The sequence below is a fragment of the Lissotriton helveticus genome, chromosome 9 (genome assembly GCF_964261635.1).
Source record: "Lissotriton helveticus chromosome 9, aLisHel1.1, whole genome shotgun sequence".
Classification (NCBI taxonomy): domain Eukaryota; kingdom Metazoa; phylum Chordata; class Amphibia; order Caudata; family Salamandridae; genus Lissotriton; species Lissotriton helveticus.
In genome coordinates, this window is record NC_136070.1 from 57,199,201 (window position 1) to 57,219,209 (window position 20,009).

General features: G+C 43.2%; 1 protein-coding gene across 3 annotated transcripts in view; it reads right to left on the reverse strand.

The window, feature by feature from the left end:
• ARHGAP11A (Rho GTPase activating protein 11A) overlaps positions 1-20,009 on the reverse strand; it is a 146,528-nt gene that overhangs the window by 77,181 nt on the left and 49,338 nt on the right. For 2 of the 3 annotated variants that reach the window (XM_078659448.1, XM_078659447.1), the window contains exons 5-6: positions 9,146-9,309; positions 1,846-1,992 (exon numbers count right to left, since the gene is read on the reverse strand). In XM_078659448.1, coding sequence (XP_078515574.1) covers positions 1,846-1,992; positions 9,146-9,309 — 311 coding nt within the window. Of the gene's footprint in view, positions 1-1,248; positions 1,324-1,845; positions 1,993-9,145; positions 9,310-20,009 lie in introns of all 3 variants that reach the window. The other variant, XM_078659446.1, reaches the window with a different exon arrangement.

A 20,009-nucleotide genomic window follows, 5' to 3' on the forward strand; every position in this document is an offset into this window, starting at 1 on the left:
GATGAAAAAAAACCAACATGTACCGCATAGATTCAGTGGTGTTACACAAAGAATGCTCAGGCTTGGGAAGTTCCACCTTCTATATTTTCTATGGATACCAACAATTATCAAAATAATTGAAGTACCTGTGCAGGTTTCAGAAAATGAGCTTTCTTCACCTAGAAGTAGTAGCACATTTAAAAAGGAACTAATACCTTTGAGTCTCCATTTTGTTCAATTTTCAGTACAGTGATGCTTTACCTTAAAGGTGACAGACTATTGGAGACAGCTCCAGGAATTTAAGATGAAACACTGACTGCTCAAACAAAGACAGGCCACATTAACTGTGAAACCTGTTTATAGCAATACAAGGTCTTATCGTCTCACCTTTCTCAAATTAAGTGACGTCCCGTTTTGACGGATACCAAAAGAAATGCAACATATAAACCCTTTTATGGAAGTAAAGGGTATACCTGAAGACCAATCAAGAGATAAAGGGGAAATGTGTGTATCCTAGTTTAAATCATTTGATGACAGTGCAATTCAGAGAACACATTTCAGTGACCATTGTGTAAAAAACGCAGCCAGCCATCTTGAAATAAGAATCTTTAAGAAACAGGTCTGTATTATCAAAAAAAGAATCCTAACATCTGTATTATCAAAAAAAGAATCCTAACAGACTGGTTGACATGGGTTTCTGAAAATTATGCTCTGAATACAGCTCTTAGAAATGGTACGCTTGAATCTACTGCAAAACAATCACAATGTACACATTCATCCAAAAGAACATTAACAAATATAACTACGAGGCGCAAGACTGAAGCAGGAACGTTAATTTTAGCCATTCAATGCAGAAAGAAGGCATTAACTAAAGAAATTTTGTTAGGTGATGTTTGTCCAAGCCAAAGCACTTCTTTAGTAATGAACAATAGAGGACATGGGGAGCAATAGTAGGGAAAAATACTACTTCAAAAGCCAGGAAAGGGTATTATCTGTAAACTACAAGCAGCAGTGCCAAAGTCAACCATGAAGAAGCAAAGTGCACAAAAAGCAATTACCATAGCTGCTTCTGAATCAAGTCCAATATCCCTCCGAAATGTTACTCAGTAAGTACCAGCAAGAGGAATTTGTTCAAAATGGCTGGCACATTAGTGGATAATTTAAAAAAGAAAGCAATATTTAAAAAAAAGCATAATTATAAGCTGTTATAAAACACTTCATTAGGGATGTTGGAGCTGGTCTACCACATGCAGCATTACATGTACCTACCGTTTCGGTCGGTCTGGGGAGTAGTGGTGGGTGTGCGATTAGTTTTAAGTTTGTTCAACGCTCCACTAACAATATCTGAAATGTAAGATACACAAAGCTAATGCAACTTAAAAATCAGATCATCTTGCTGTTCTAAAACCAAGAGTACACTTACTTATGGTGTGGTTGTACTAGAGGACAAGTTGAGTCCTGGACATAAAGAATGGCAGTGAAAGGAATACACATTGTGCAGTGCTCAGATTGCCTATTGAAGCAAGATTTTTTTTTCATGCGCACTATTTGGAGATCGTAGTTGAAGGTCAAATTTGCAAAGAGGGAACTGGGCCACAGATGAGGCAACTACTGCCAAAGTGCACACTGAAGATGACTATCAGGTCATCAGGGTTTTTCCTGAGTGGAAGGTGCTGTGGGAACATGTTTACACATAGAAAATACTACAACTTGTAAAATACTGCGTGCAGCAGGGGCTTGTATCAGAATTTTCCAGCACACGCACCAGTAAGGTTTAATTTTGCATAGAGGTTATGGAAAAACCTCAAAAATACCGTATCCGGATACGCATTATTCTTGACATACATGCATGAACATCCTCCTCACCTCCCACACTGCGCCGTCTCCTCTTCTTACGCTCACCAGGAGACTCCCATTCACCATCCTCGTAGTTCTCCAAGAAGGGCATGGGACAGCCAGTATCAACTCCAAGCATAGCAGGGATCTTCTCCAGAATGGAATCAGGAATACGCCCTGCGTCACCAAGAGAACGAGTATTTCAGAAACTGTAGATTTAGACAGAACATTGAAACAAGGAAAGTGATGGGAACTTTTGACCAACTAGGTCTGTTAAACAGGGGGTGGCAAATCTAGTTGACAATCGTACCGACATGCGCAACCTATATATCTTGGAAAGTGAGCAGGAGGATAATCTTTGGAAATGGACAATGAATTATTTGAAACTGAACTTCTCAGCTTCTCAACTCTTCTCGACAACAACGCCCACAACAGCAAGGAAGTTTTCAACATCGTCAAAGAGTTTACCAACCCCATTGCCGGCACCAACGACATCACCCCCTCTCAAGACCTCTGCGACTCTTGCCTCATTCTTCCACAACAAAATCGCTGACATACACAACAGTTTTGGAAATCAGTCCACAGCCCCCCCTTTCGAAATAAAACGCTCTTCCAACAACCTCTTCGCCTGGAACCCAATCACCACTAAGACACCATCCGCCTCATGAACTCCATCCACTCAGGTTCTCCTACCGACCCATGCCCCCAACACATCTTCAACAAAGCAGACTCCACCATCGCACCCCATCTCAGAGATATCATCAACTGCTCCCTTGACTCCGCTACCTTCCCGGAAAGCTGGAAACATGCCGAACTCAGCGCCCTTCTGAAGAAACCCACAGCAGACCCCTCTGAACTGAAGAACTATCGCCCCATCTCGCTCCTCCCATTCTCTGCCAAAGTCATTGAGAAAGCAGTCAACACTCAGCTCGCCGCCTTCCTTGAATCCAACAAATCCCTCGACCCTTCACAATCCGGCTTCCGAGCCAAACAGCACCGAGACCGCCCTCATCGCAGGAACAGACGACATTCGAACTCTACTAGACAACGGAGAAACAGCCGCCCTCATACTATTTGACCTTTCTGCAGCCTTCGACACAGTATGTCATAGCACCCTAATACAACGCCTCAGCAACATCGGAATACAAGGAAAAGCCTTGGACTGGATCACCTCGTTCCTCACCGGAAGAACCCAGAGAGTCCCCCCTTTTAGATCAGAGGCCACCCCAGTCATCTGCGGCGTACCACAAGGATCATCTCTCAGCCCCACCCTCTTCAACATATACATGAGTCCCCTCGCATCCATCGCGTGCCAACATAACCTCAACATCATCTCCTACGCAGACGACACCCAAATGATCCTCTCCCTCACCAAAGACCCAAACACCGCCAAAACCAACTTACACGAAGGAATGAAAGAAGTAGCTGAGTGGATGAAGATCAGCAGTCTAAAACTGAACTCAGACAAAACGGAAGTCCTCATCTTAGGTTCATCCCCCTCCGCCTGAGACAACTCATGGTGGCCTCCGGCCTTGGGAACAGCACCCACACCCACCCACGAACCACGCACGGAACCTGGGTTTCATCCTGGACTCCTCCCTCTCGATGACCAGACAAGCCAACGCCGTCACATCCTGCTTCAACATCCTACGTATGCTCAAAAAAATCTTCCGCTGGATCCCCACCGATACTAGAAAGACGGTCACCCACGCACTGGTCACTAGCAGATTGGACTATGGAAACACCCTTTACGCCGGAACCACAGCCAAACTACAGAAAAAACTCCAACGCATCCAAAACGCCTCAGCCAGACTCATAATAGACATCCCCCGCCAAACTCACATTTCCGGTCACCTGAAAGACCTCCACTGGCTCCCCGTCAACAAGAGAATAACGTTCCGTCTCCTCACCCACGCCCACAAAGCCCTCTACAACTTAGGACCAGAATGCCTCAACACACGCCTGTCCTTCTACACCCACCCACCCCCCACCCCCCGCCAACTACAATCGTCCAACCAAGCCCTCGCCACAATCCCACGCATCCATAGATCCGCCATGGGAGGAAGATCCTTCTCATATTTAGCGGCCAAAACCTGGAACTCTCTCCCCACCCACCTCTCCTTCAGAAAGCAACTAAAAACCTGGATATTCGATAAGTAAAGTACCCGCCTCCCTCAAGCGCCTTGAGACCCTCTGGGTGAGTAGTGCGCTATACAAATTTTGAACTTCTAGATTTAGGAACTCATGTGCTAGATCAAGAACACTGTAGAAGCATTGAATAAGCAAGGGTGCCGAAACAAGTGCTGACTGCACAAAGCGAAACCCAAAGGATGTACTATATTTCTATATAAATTCTTCTGTAATTATGGACTCAATATTTGAAAGACTACTTTAGCATATGTTTTATAGGATTTGCTAAAATAGGCTTCATAAATGTATCCCCAAAAGCTCTACGTTGTGATACTTATCAGGACAACCCAACATGATATCTACATACAGATTCATCTGTAATTATTTAATCATGAATCTGAAAGATTGTACTATAGCTTTTTTTAAATGATTTAATAAAGGTAATGTTATGTTTTGATTTATATTACTATTATAATTTAGATTGTCTTCTCCCTGAAAATAATTATTTTATACATTAGAACTTTAAACCAGTGGGATTTCTTGTTTATTATTCAGGTGTAGGACTGCAGTGCCCTTTTTACCGACTTAAAATCCCAGGATACATGGTTTCATTTAAAATATTGCTGACTTCAAGGTTCAAAGACAAACTACATGTTCAGTGAGTTTAGCTGCCAATGGAAACAAAGAAATAAACAATTAGAGGAAATTACAGGGTTGGTGCCTGTTATTTTTCAACAATAGGACAATCCAAACAGCTTTCCAGCTGTCTGTAGTTCTGGAATACAAGGAGGAATTGCATAGTGTCATAGAAAGAGGCACAACTACCTGAACCACTACTTTTAAATGACGGACAGCCTTTGCCGTCCCAAGAAGAATTCAAAGTACCCACTGGTATCAAATCATTTTTAAAACAACTTTCATGAACAGCAGGTGTCACAGCCACTGTCTGGTTTAGTGCGCACTCAGTCCCTGTGGAGTTTCTTGATTTTTTTTCTTTTCCCCTATCTTCATGGCAACATGTGTCTGCAAGTCAAAGAATCTGCGACTTTCTCCTGAGCTGCAACACATTACTTGCCACGTTCACTGATTTCAACAGCAAAGACCCCGACACAAGAACATTAGCATGTGCTTCTATGCCTACCTAGTATCAAAATTGGGAGTAGACTAGCCCAAAACCTTGCCATTAACTCCCTGGGGGAGTCGGCTGGGAGATTACTAAGTAGGGGAAAAACACACAGACACAATATTAAATGCAATCATGAATTAACAAGTTTCATGACTGCCACCCACAAACCACAAACAGTCAAGAGGGCCAGTTTTAGACATGATCACAAAAATACTCTTGCACCTTCAATTCCCCCCCCCCCATATCTCCCGACGTTTTTTTACGCCAATCCTCTCTTCTCAATTCTGTCTCAATCCTCTCTAGACGCTCAAGCCTATCTCCCCATTCCTCCCCAATCCTCCTAATTCCCAATCCCGAAACTTATCCCAGTCCTTGCAAGCCCCCTTACTTAACCTAATACTCCTCAACGATCTCTTCCCACTAAACCCCAAATCCTGCACCCCATGCAATCCTCATCCAGTGCTTCCCCAGGTCATTTCCATCTTCTCCCAAGTCCTCCCTCCCCCTATTTGCTTCCCCAGTCCTTGCAAGCCCCCTTACTTAACCTAATACTCCTCAACGATCTCTTCCCACTAAACCCCAAATCCTGCACCCCATGCAATCCTCATCCAGTGCTTCCCCAGGTCATTTCCAGCTTCTCCCAAGTCCTCCCTCCCCCTATTTGCTTCCCCAAGTGTGACCTGTGCTCCAATTCTGATCCCAAGTCCTACTCATCTTCCAAGTCCTCGACCAAAACACCCAAGCACCTTAAATAACCATGAAAGTACATTTTAGCTATCACCTTGTTGCATCTGCTGCAATAATTCTCTGAATATTACTCCCCATCACATCAATAGGGCAGAATACTTTCCATAGTGAACACAAGTTTATGGCCACTGCACTATATTAACCACAATATATTAAATAGTGGGAGTTATGGATCACAACAAGAAAAGGGAAAAATAAAGTTAACTGAAGAAAAGGTTGTTTATAACCTGTGTCATTGAGATAGTAAACCATGCATTTTAGCTCTCCAACATAATAGAATCTTTACATCCAGAATATGCAAGCAATCCCTTTTTTCCAGGCTCATTGTATTTTTCACCTTTCGGAATTAAACTTTGCCTAGCTTTAGTACAGGTAAGTTTCCATTCTATTAAGGACACGGAGGCGAGGATTATGCCTTCTTCCTTCGCTTCATTTTAACAGCAGCCATTTTAAAACACAAAACTACTTTTTCCATGAACACCAGGCAATAGTCCAAGTCCAAAAGTCCTTCCTCTCAGCCTGTAGCATGGTCCCAACGTGGTCCTTACTTTCACTCCTCTTTCTTTGCTGCAAGTTAAGTTGCTTTTTTCTCTTCTGCTGCATAATATGGTGTTTAATGTTGTTGAGGGCGTACAGTAGTAGGTTTCTTTTATGTGATAATCTGAATCCTTTCTAGATTGCGTGCCAGTCGCGGGAGACTTGTGTGCTTTACGCAGTTTTGCCCACTATTTACTGCGGTGAGGTCCTCCCATCGCTTGGGGGCGCAGTGGCACCTCTCTCGGCAGCACGAGTTTCCCTTCAAACTTACTGCCAAATGCACGCGGTCCTGAGATGCCAAACCTTGTCTCTTGCTACCCGAGTGACGCTTGCTGGGTCTGTATTCCCCAAGTGTATTTACACCATACGAGGGCTGCTCCCGACACCCTGCAGGGTCTGAATGTGCAGTTGAGAGCGCAGTGTGGGACACTGTCTCCGATGGCACTAGCCCACATTAGCCAAGTGAGGGTCCCAAGGGATCAGCTCGCGAATTGTGTGCCTCTGGTCCACCCATTTCATTCTGGGACCCTTCCCAACCAAAATTGTGCTCCCAGCACTCGCAGAAATTGCCTGTTGTGTCACGCGTGTGCTTTACACATTGAGTCACTATAGCCAGACTTGCCATGCAGTCAGACCAAGATCAGTACCAGGAGATGGGCTCCTTGTCCTTCCTCCAATAGGACGATGAGTTTTATCAGGCAATGGATGATTCCATACAGAGGGCAGTAAACCAGGCCATGGAGCCTTTGAAGCAGGGCATGTCAGCGCAGATTGCCAAATGGGCTGAACCAGCGCCAGATCCACCAAAGGCCCCCCAAACACCCCAGGAGGGAGGGGCGCCCTCTCCCCCGAAGCAAAAGTGTGACTCTAGGGTGGACATAGATGCGTTTGCACACCTAAAGCAGGCCTTTTTTAGGTTTCTGAACTAAGTTGTCTGATGTGCTAGGGAAGCATGTGAAGAATAATATATATATATATATATATATATATATATATATATATATATATATATATATATATATATATATATATATATATATATATATATATATATATCAGCAACCAACAATTCCCGCTTTTCTTCGACAAAAACCTCGGACACGGACCTTCAGATAAGTGCACATTTATTTAGTTCCTTGCAGATTTAGTCGCATACCGGTTCGGCTCCGTGGAGCCTTGATCACATGACAACGTGTATAATCACAGTGCTCATATTTAAAGTGACAGTGTTTAATTGATTGAGACCTCGTGACTTGCTGCAGCATAAACATGGAAGAAAGATTTGCAAGATCGGTTGCCTGTGTCAAATACTCCCGGCTTTTTAAATTCATACAAAATAACTGTACACATTGTGCAAACATTGCAAGTAAATCAATGCTCATGTTAATAATGAACAAATATTACTTCGGCAGTGCCAACCTAGTATACTCGTGCTAAAATAACACATTGTCCTAGTCATTTACCACTGAGCATATTATATCACCACAGGTCGCAGCCATTTATTTCATGTGAAATTGCTTAAAGTAGCTTCGGCATATTAATACATGTAGTTTACTGACAACCTACTGTAGTTCTGCATCCATATATGTATATTACTGTTAGCTGCAATCACGGCATAAATGCTCTAATAATTGGCTTCTATTGGTATCCTGTAAAGTGCAAGTGTGTTGACAGTCCAAATTGGCAATGTAAACATGTTATAGACTAAAATATCTGGGTGCCCTGCTGCATCCCAGTTGCACTCAGCTACAGTATATGGAATGCTCAAACAATGCTACAGTGTAAAAACATAATGTAAACGTAATACACATAGGCTATTGTGGTTGCCCATAAAGTGCAAATGTGGTCTCAGTGCAAATTAGCAATGTAAACATCCTCTTGGATTTAAAATATCTGGGTGCCTCACTGCATCCCTATTGCACTCAGCCCTAGTATATAATAAGCTAAAACAATGCTGTAGTATGAAAACGAATGTATACCTAATACACAAAAACTTATGAGGCTGTCCAACCCCATAAATGATGCAGTTCCTGCGGTTCGCGGGTTAAATACCCATGGATGATAGCTGCTCTAATTAAGGCCTTCTATACAGTACTTTAGTGAAGTGCAAAGATGCGTCAATGTGGAAATATGCAATACAAGCTTAATGTCAATTCCCACGCATTTCTTAATATCTATAGGCATACAACTTCCTCCTAATACTTATATAATGCTTCAAGGTCTGTAAATATATATATATATATATATATATATATATATATATATACACACACACACACATATACATATATACACAATCCTCAGGCCAAGAGCATAGACAGGCACTTGAAGTACTTAGAAATGTATTATTGTATGAAATGCATCCTCTGCTACATGTTTCCACCCTACGGCCTTGTTCATGCCGTATATATATCAATGAACAAAAGAAAACATTCACTATTAAGATCGATTTATGAAACTTAATTTTAAGAGGACAAAAGGAAATTTTATTCTAAGAAAACAAGTTATACTGTGATGCACAATTCAAAAGAATCTTTACTCCAAAGGATTGTCGTGCCGACGCTTTAGATACACAGCCAAGTGCAATACTCAATACACACACAAACCCAGCAATCACAAAACCGATTCCTGCAAAGGACAGGTAATCTCCTGGCGCTCACAACACAAGACATGTCATAACTTGTACACACTGTTTGCCTCTCCTAGGGTGATTTCGATTCATGCAGGGATATAGAATCATCAAATAAGCAAAATCAAAATCTCAACACCCATACACTTTGAGGTGCTCACCGATATCTTGAGCATGATCAATCAGCGTGCGCACAACAGCAGCTTGCAAACGTAGCTTCTTTTCGGTGCTTGCTGACATTTTTTCACTTCCGTCGCTCGACTGTAGAAGGTTGGGGGCAAAGATCACAGCCAAGTTGCTGCTGTCCATCTTGTTCTCACTGGACCTTAAAATTAGAAGAAAGAACATGCCCAGCTTACTTTAAATATTTTACAATAAATGCCTAGGAAAATTGGAAAGTCTTGAATTATGTAAATTCGGAAAAAATATCTGCTACCTCCACAGATTTTTTGTACACCCCACAGGGGGAGTGTACAAAAAAAAGTGGTGGGTAGAATATTTCAATGATCTCAGCCATTGGTAATTACTCCGGGTTGCATTGCTGTTCGTCGTTTTTTGACCATCATGCCATCTCAGACAGGAACCAGTTGTGCAACTCAGCCTTGGCCCTGCTCCCAATGGAACCCAAACTGCCAGGCCAGGTTCTCTTTGAACTAAAACACATGCAATGCCAAAAAGGGGTCGGCCCATTTCGGTCAGTCTGGGGTTGCTCCAGTCCCCTTTCAGAGGGAAACTCAAGCAATCGAAACTACCTGCAATGTAAGTAGACAACGCACTACTATTTCCAGCTCAGTGAGACCATACATGACAACGTTCTTATCCAATGCAATATCTTACTTTATTAGCAACACAAGTCTCTGACTCAAGTCGTGAGGACAAGAAAATGGGACTTGACACCACTCATACCTGTAGAGCAGTGGTTAAGTTGTAGAATAAATATAGATCATGTTTACATAGAAGTCTGTGGCGCAGCAACACTAAAAACTACACTGCAAAATGACACAAATACAAAGATCTTACCGTTGTAGTGTAGTTCCTATATTCCCAATACGCTCTGCGCATTGGAATAATATAAACAGTAGTGTAGACGTAGGACTGAGGTCGACTAGGTCTCTACTGACTATATTAGACTTAATTAGTTTTGACAGCTAGCTCAGAGGTCACTAGAAACTTTCTCGAATGTTCAGGAAAGAGTTAACTCTCCGGATTTAGACAAGAAGGGATTAGCTTCTGACAACCGCATAAACATGACAACTTTGCTCCCTCAGAATAAAGAGTGTATCTCTAGAGTCGTGTGAAAACAATAGACAACTATTTCACTCAGTCAATCGTGCACACTTAGTTTCACCAGATTGCAGAGAAATAGAGAGACGGGCGTTTTCAATAAAAGGTGTTATTTATTGAGCAGTCTTCTTTCTCATGCAAAAGAAATTCATTGCCACAATTGCAATGCTTATCATGAAGTAAAGTGCGTACAGTAAAAGGAGTATTATGAAATAATACTGTAGAAGCATTGATATGGTTTCTTAGCCATATGATACTTTCAAATGGATAATATATATATATATATATACACACACACACACACATAAAAATATTGACTAACGTACTCAACTGGTGCTTCTAATCTACGCCTACCCCGGTGTACCGGACCTAAGCCTAATATGTGGGAAGGAGTAAGTTGCAGTTTAAGTTAAGTTGGGTTTTTGCCAAGGATCTGAATCAAGAATTCTCTTAAGGGTTTAGTCAGCCCCGTACCTTGGTTCTTAGAATGAAGGAGGTCTTGTATCTCTCTCTCTCAGGACTCTATATCCCAGCAACCCGCAAGGGAGCTCGATTTTCTCGGCTTGAGAAAAAGACAGCGCATCAAAAGGGAGGGGCGGCTTCCTTCGGCTCTCGTATCAGCTGGGCAAGTAGATGGCCGCTCTGCTCCAAACCACTGTGTGTTTGCTTAAGGCAACGTTGGTATATTTATACCTGAAAGGTGCAGGGTTTGACGCAAGGTTGGACATAAGACGTCACTAAGAACTCCAGGAGTTCTTGTGCAAATCAAAACAAAAGCAGGGGGAATTCCCGGGCTGCTGGAGGCTTGGTTTGTTTAAAGAACGCGTTGTACTTTCTAGGAGTCTAGGGGAGTAGCCTTGCCGTATTTGGACTGCATGGGCTATTACTAAATATGGATATGATTCTTATGCCTCTATAAGGGCATTATTTATTATAGCCATATAAGGGCATAAATCGGGAATATCGAATTAGGGTCCTAGATAGAAACACAACACCCACTCCACAAATTAATGTCCATCATTACTAAAAACTAAGCAATATTAAACATAACGATGCATGTGTGTTTTCCAACCCACCCCAAAATACAAATTTCGCATTTGAAATGGTATATGGTAAATACACAAAAATTAGTATTGGTACTGTACGCTTTTCGAGCAGTGTTATCATTCAGTTAAATATATATATATATATATATATATATATATATATATATATATATATATATATATATATATATATATATATATCAGCTGAATAAATTGCGAAAATTACACATGAAATGACTGAATACAGAAAAGAAGGTAGAGACCATTCCATCACATATTTATATAACTGCTGTACATGTGCTAGAGGCTGAGGTAAAATATTGTCTCTAGAGTTCCTAAAATAGAAGCTCTGTTCTCTAAGAATAGTTCTACTTTAAGCAGAGTACTTTGTGCCAGAAAAAAGGGTAAATATTTTGGAAGTGAAAAAAATAATTTCGCTCTCAGGGGAAAAAATAGTTCCAATGTTTTCAGTAGCTGTGTTTATCAAAAACTGAAGGCCGAATTCAGAGTTCAGGGAACGCTGTGTGCTCGTTGTTTTAAAAAGTTATTCTTTTTGTTCAGGGGGAGAACATCATTTCAGACAGGCTAGCAAAAAATTGGTCTACAACATCAGGTGAAAGTTCGACCAAGTTCAAAAATGCTGCAATTGTGCATATGTGAGAATGAATGCTATCATCGATGTCAGGATCAGCAATGCTCACTGAAGATTGTACCTGTTTGGTGCTGCTTTCCTCTCGTACTTCACCGCCACCTACTCGTAGTGGTGAAGTCTCAAGGAGTTCTTGTGCAAATCAAAACAAAAGCAGGGGGAATTCCCGGGCTGCTGGAGGCTTGGTTTGTTTAAAGAACGGATTGTACTTTCTAGGAGTCTAGGGGAGTAGTCTTGCCGTATTTGGACTGCATGGGCTAATACTAAATATGGATATGATTCTTATGCCTCTATAAGGGTATTATTTATGATAGCCATATAAGGGCATAAATCGGGAATATCGAATTAGGGTCCTAGATAGAAACACAACACCTTCTCTAGGAGATAAGCAGCCTCCAGTTAGCATACCTCGCCTTCACTGGAGGTGTGTAATGAAGGTTAAGGACCACTATTGAGGGAAAGAACCTACTCATCAGGTATGAACTCAAGAGGACCCGGTGGTCAGCCAAGAGCTGGCCGCCAGCTCTCCTTTAAGATTCAGGATGTCAATACCTGCACCTCCAGCCACCACCCAAGGAATAAGACTCCAGAAAGACTTGTGGTCTTCAGCATCCGTACCAGACACATTGGACAGGGGACCCACTCATGCCACCTCAAGGCAGCAACCACCCTGCAACGATTCTGGTTTTGAGCTTCGAACCATGTTATTGTTATAGTTATTGCTATATTGGATTTGTATCGCGCCAATCACCTACAGGTCTCTAGGCGCTCGGAAATCGATGGAATTCATACAATAACTATGTGTCCCACAAGAAGGTAGTACAGTAGCCAGCCTATATTGCGACCAGAGCCCTCCCAAACAGTAATGTCTTTAGACACTTTCTGAACCGCAGGAGATTCACCTCTCTGCGCAGTTCCTCGGGCAGCTTATTCCATAGTTGAGGGACCAACACAGAGAATGTTCTCCCTCCCTTGGTTACCAGCTTGAACCGAGGGCAGGTCAGCAGCTGAGAATCAGAGGATCTAAGTTTTCTTTTTGGACTATACACTTCCAACCGGTCTCAGATATATACAGGAGCATGGCCATAAATTGCCTTATGGGCCGTGCATAGACTCTTAAACTCTACCCTCTCTTTTATAGGGAGCCAATGTAGGCTCCGTAATAGGGGAGAGGCTTTAGTCCTTCTGGGGAGTCTAAAGATCCGTCGTGCCGCGTCGTTCATCACGACCTGTAATCTGTTCATCAGGGTTTTAGGGAGACCTAAATAAAGGACATTGCCATAGTCTATTCTTGACATGATAGTTGCTGCTACAACTGTTCGCAACATAGCCTGAGTGTGCCATGTTAACATGGCACACTGAAGTCAGTCTCTCAAGTGTTGGCCTGCTGCACAACTCTTTCGCTAAGCCAGCATTCATATCCAATGAAGTTCCTTAGAAAATGCAAATTTAGTCGATAAATAGTAAATAGCTCAAAATAGCTCATTCTTAGTTTAGAGCGGAATAGATCCCAGTGAGTTGTCCAAGGGTCCGGTAAACCTGCAGTTATTGTTTTATCACAAGTCATGGCTTATTAGGAGGTGTATTGTACTAAAGGTGAAATGGAAGGTCGCACAGCTCAATGAGATTTGAAAAGTTCAAATGAAAGCGCGCTTTTTTAAGTTTGTGAGGTTTGCAGCCTGGGAGGCGTCTCCTGTCAAAGACGTCAAAAAGTACTGTACAAAGAAGTGCCTGCAATGGTCATTGCAAGCATCCCCTGGCGCTCTGCTCTGAAATCATCTTTAACGATTTTTGAAGAAAAATTCATACAATGTTTTTGTTCAAAATGAAAATCTTATTGTATTTCCATAAGTTCAAAATTCAAAACATCTCATGTTCAATTATTAAGTTCATTGATTGTTGTAATGAGTAGAAATAACACAATTAATGTCCAATGCATTTCGGGCTGTCCGCCCTTCATCCGGGACAATAGCTAGAAGCAAGACCAAAAAAATCCTCATTCAAATAATTGTATACTGCATATGCAAAAATACATAGCTAAGCATATAGATACTCGTGATTGCCCCACCAACATTGTGTAATTTGCCTTGGTGTGAGTGCATGCAAAACTCAAGAGAAAACTCAAAAGGAAAAAAGTGCATTAAAATTCTCTCACGTGTTATTCTTCTGTCGTCGGTTTGAATTTGAAACTAGAACATAAATGAACGTGCAAGTGAATACGTGTATTCTGGCCAACAATTACGCCTAAGGTAAACAGGTTACCGGGGATGTTAAAACTTACTTGATCGGCGCGTGAAGCGCATCTTCTGTGCATCAAAGCCGGGTTCTTGCTCGCGTGTGACGCGGGATATCGTCTAAGAAATGTGACCATTCACGTAGTCCGTTAAAAAGCACGTGAATGTTAGGATTAGTGTGAGGCATAGCCAGATAGGCTGGACTCGCGGTCACATGGTTTGTTGTTAACCAATCGGTGCCATGTATAATGGTGTCATGGCAATGGAATTTGTGTACTAGTTTAAAATAGAACTCGCTTGAATGTAAATATCAACAAATGTAAATCTATTTCCCTGGAACAAATACGTGTGAACATATGTTGACTGATGCAAAATAATAAATGAAGGTGAAAACGGATACAGATCGACCGAACATTAACATTCCAATAAAAGGCAATCTCATAAATTCATACAGATACATATGATTATATATAGCATAGAAATTAAATTCGGTCATTAAGACCATTAGGCTTACTGGAGTTCAGCAAATAAATCCAATAGTTCTCTCTTTGTAAGAGAAATCGATTATTGTCTCTGCCTTCAATTCTTTCAACAGTCTCCTGTACCACATACTGGAGTTGGGAAATGTTGTGATTTGCTTCCATGAAATGTGTTGCTATCGAAGATCTTACATTTTTTGTGCGTATATTTGACTTGTGTTCATTTAGTCTGACTTTAATTTTGCGTTCTGTCTTGCCGACGTACACTGCCACAGAACCAGATTTCAAACAGTCTTTTGAAAACCCTCCCCTTTTTGCATTCACCAGAAATAGAAATTTCGGAGAAATGTTGAAACATACTTCAAGTGATTCAAAACAGTATCGTGGAACTCGCCCTTGCTTACAATGTGGCAACTGCAACAACATTTTAAGAGGCAATCAAATAGCGCATCCAATGAAAGGCCACAAAATCAGATTTAAAGTAAACGCAACCTGCGAGAGTTCAAACTTAATCTATATGCTAAAGTGCCCCTGTGCCACATTTCATGGAAGCAAATCACAACATTTCCCAACTCCAGTATGTGGTACTGGAGACTGTTGAAAGAATTGAAGGCAGAGACAATAATCGATTTCTCTTACAAAGAGAGAACTATTGGATTTATTTGCTGAACTCCAGTAAACCTAATGGTCTTAATGACCGAATTGAATTTCTATGCTATATATAATCATATGTATCTGTATGAATTTATGAGATTGCCTTTTATTGGAATGTTAATGTTCGGTCGATCTGTATCCGTTTTCACCTTCATTTATTATTTTGCATCAGTCAACATATGTTCACACGTATTTGTTCCAGGGAAATAGATTTACATTTGTTGATATTTACATTCAAGCGAGTTCTATTTTAAACTAGTACACAAATTCCATTGCCATGACACCATTATACATGGCACCGATTGGTTAACAACAAACCATGTGACCGCGAGTCCAGCCTATCTGGCTATGCCTCACACTAATCCTAACATTCACGTGCTTTTTAACGGACTACGTGAATGGTCACATTTCTTAGACGATTACCCGCGTCACACGCGAGCAAGAACCCGGCTTTGATACACAGAAGACGCGCTTCACGCGCCGATCAAGTAAGTTTTAACATCCCCGGTAACCTGTTTACCTTAGGCGTAATTGTTGGCCAGAATACACGTATTCACTTGCACGTTCATTTATGTTCTAGTTTCAAATCAAACCGACGAAAGAAGAATAACACGTGAGAGAATTTTAATGAACTTTTTTCCTTTTGAGTTTTGCATGCACTCACACCAAGGCAAATCACACAATGTTGGTGGGGCAATCACGAGTATCTATATGCTTAGCTATGTATTTTTGCATATGCAGTATACAATTATTTGAATGAGGTTTTTTTTGGTCTTGCTTCTAGCTATTGTCCCGGATGAAGGGCGGACAGCCCGAAATGCATTGGACATTAATTGTGTTATTTCTACTCATTACAACAATCAATGAACTTTATAATTGAACATGAGATGTTTTGAATTTTGAACTTATGGAAATACAATAAGATTTTCATTTTGAACAAAAACATTGTATGAATTTTTCTTCAAAAATCGTTAAAGATGATTTCAGAGCAGAGCGCCAGGGGATGCTTGCAATGACCATTGCAGGCACTTCTTTATTAGGAGGTGTGCCACAGAGCTTGGCTTATGGACCAGTAGAGACTTCTAGAGATGATCTTGCCGACACCAAGTTAAATGACATCTTTGCAACTAAGCACCTGAATCACAGTCTGTCCAACATTTGCAAGTCCTTCTCATAGATTTATTTGGCTGGCAATAGAAAAAGGTTTGTTTCTTATTTTTAGAAAAGTTGCACTGTGCTTAAAAAATGACACCTTTCTACTTCTTACCAGCAAATCATGGAGATTAAGATGGCGGGTAGTGCCCTGAAGAACAAGTTACTTACCTTCGGTAACGCTTTTTCTGGTAGATACAATATCTGCCTGTGGATTCCTCACCTTGTGAATATCCCCCTGCGTCAGCAACGTTCGGACATTTTCTTCGTAGCACGCCGACGTGGACGACGTCATAGGAACGCGGCATCGCGCGCGACTCAGTCTGATGTCACCGACTCCTTATCAGGCCCACGCCGGCGTGATGACGTCAGTTTCGCCCTTTTTTCCGTGCCTTCGAGGCACACGGACGGACCAACGACAGCAAATACGCAAATATACAGTGTGCACAGTACATACAAATCAAAAACGCGCACAAAGTGTGCAGTAGAAATAGCACAATAGCAGCAAATATATATACATAAAGACCAGGTATAACAGAGTGGACAACGGGGAGGCGGGTGGGCATGTGAGGAATCCACAGGCAGATATTGTATCTACCAGAAAAAGCGTTACCGAAGGTAAGTAACTTGTTCTTCTGATAGATACATCTGCCGTGTGGATTCCTCACCTTGTGAATGGAGTCCCACAGCAGTCCCCACTCCCGGAGGAGGGTGCCCACTCTGCTATACCAGGAAATCTTGGAGGACAGAGTGCGCGAAGTGGCCGTCCCTCCTCACCTCGGTATCCCAGCAGTAGTGCTTGGCGAAAGTGTGGAGGGAGGCCCAAGTCGCGGCTCTGCAAATGTCCTCAACAGGTACACCCCTAGACAAAGCAGATGTTGCAGACTTTGCTCTAGTTGAATGTGCTCTAATACCCTCAGGAGGGTCCTTACCCGCCAAAGAGTAGCAAATCTTGATGCACAGGATTATCCACCTGGAAAGTGTGCGCTTGTGCACCGCTCTGCCCTTCCGACATCCAGCAAAACCAACAAACAGCTGGTCGTCCATCCGGAAGTCTTTAGTCCTGTCCAGATAGAAAGACACCGCCCTCTTAGGGTCCAGACGGTGTAGTCTCTCCTCCTCCTTGGAAGGGTGAGGGGGAGGATAGAAGGTAGGAAGGGTAATGGATTGTCCTAGATGGAAGGGAGTTACCACCTTAGACTGGTTCTTAGGACCAGGGCTGCTTTTCTGCCTTTCAGCATGAATGGTCAGGAACGGGGTTTGGAACTAAGAGCCTGAAGCTCACTCACCCTCCTTGCCGAGGTGATTGCTACTAAGAAGACCGTCTTGAAAGACAAAAGCCTCAAGGGACACTTGTGTAAGGGTTCGAAGGGAGAACCCATCAAAAAGGTCAACACAAGATTCAAATCCCAATGAGGAACAACAAAAGGAGTAGGAGGGAATCTATTAGTGAGTCCCTTCAAAAACCTCAAAACCACTGGAGACTTAAAAAGAGAGGGTTGATCCGGCAAACAGAGGAATGCCGATAAGGCTGAAAGATACCCCTTGACCGTGGCAACCGCAAATCCTTGCTGCGCCAGAAAAAGAGCAAACTGCAAAATGTCAGACAAATGAGCCTTCAAAGGGTCAACATCCCTCTCCCTGCACCAAGAGACAAATTTAGACCACCTATACGAATAAATGGACTTAGTGGAGTCACGCCTGGCAGAAAGAATGACATCCACCACATCATGAGGGAGAGAAAAAGAACTCAAGTTGCCCCGCTCAATCTCCAGGCATGAAGGTGTAATGTCTGGAGGTGGGGGTGTAGAACTCGCCCCTCCATCTGAGAGAGGAGGTCTACCCTGTGAGGGAGACGGAGCGGCGGGTGAGAGGAGAGGTGGAGAAGGTCCGTGTACCACACCCTTCTTGGCCAATCCGGGGCGATCAATATGACTTGGGCCCGGTCTTGGCGAATCTTCCTCAGAACCCGAGGAATCAACGGTATGGGAGGAAACGCGTAAAGGAGTTGTGAGCCCCAACTCAACTGAAACGCGTCCCCCAAAGCTCCTTGCATCGGATACTGGAGACTGCAGAATGACAGACAATGAGCGTTCTCGTGAGTGGCAAATAAGTCCACCCGAGGAGTCCCCCACATCTGAAGGATGTCGTGAACAACCTCCGGGTGAAGCCTCCACTCGTGATCGGCAGAGAACTGCCGACTGAGAACGTCTGCACGAACGTTCAGAACTCCGGCCAGATGATTTGCCATCAGACAAATCTGATGGTCCTGAACCCAGGACCAGAGACACAGAGCCTCTCTGCAGAGACACTGCGACCCTACACCTCCCTGTTTGTTGATGTACCACATCGCGGTCGTGTTGTCCGTCAGGACTTGAACTGACTGACCGCGAAGGGAAGGGAGGAAGGCCTTGAGCGCCAAACGAATCGCCCGCAATTCTAGAAGGTTGATGTGAAGCAACCTTTCCTCTGGAGACCAAAGACCCTTGATCTCCAGATCCCCCAGATGAGCACCCCACCCTAGAGTGGAGGCATCCGTGATCACTGAGGCAACCGATGGAGGCAGTTGGAAAGGCTTTCCTTGAGACAGATTGCCTTCCACGCCCCACCAAGACAGATCCGCTGGAGCTTCTCTGGAGATCCTCACTGACTCCCTGAGATCTCCATTGTGCTGATACCACTGCCTGCGGAGGTACCACTGGAGTGCCCTCATGTGCCAGCGCGCATGGTTGACCAGTAGAATGCAAGAAGCCATCAGACCGAGCAGACGAAGGACCTTCAGGACTGGCACAACCGCTCCATTGTAGAATAAAGGAATCATTTCCTGTATGTCGCGAATCCTTTGAGGAGGAGGGAATGCACGACACACAGTAGTGTCCAGTACCGCACCTATGAACAGGTTGCGCTGGGAGGGCACCAGGTGAGATTTGGGCACATTTATTGAAAAACCCAACCTGTGTAACAACTGAGTTGTCTCCTGCAGATGGTGGAGCACAATCTCCGGTGACTCTGCTTTGATCAGCCAGTCGTCCAGGTAGGGGAAAACAGGAATACCCGACCTTCTGAGACGTGCAGCCCCCACCGCCATCACCTTGGTGAAAACTCGAGGTGCAGTAGTAAGTCCAAAAGGAAGGACCGCAAACTGGTAATGCTGCGATCCCACCGTAAAAAGGAGATACTTCCTGTGCGACTTCAGGATTGGGATGTGAAAGTACGCATCCTGCAAGTCGATCGACACCATCCAGTCTTCTTCCATCAGCGCTTGAAGGACCTGAGCAAGGGTGAGCATTTTGAACTTCTCCTGTTTGAGATAGAGGTTCAAAACCCTGAGATCCAGGATTGGACGAAGTCTGCCATCCTTCTTGGGTATCAGAAAATACCGGGAGTAGCATCCCTGACCCCTCTCCTGCTCTGGAACCACCTCTATTGCACCCTTTCGGAACAGAGTCAGAACTTCCTCCTGCAGGAGAAGCAGGTGGTCCTCCGAACAATAACCTTGGCAAGGAGGGTAATTGGGAGGGAACCCC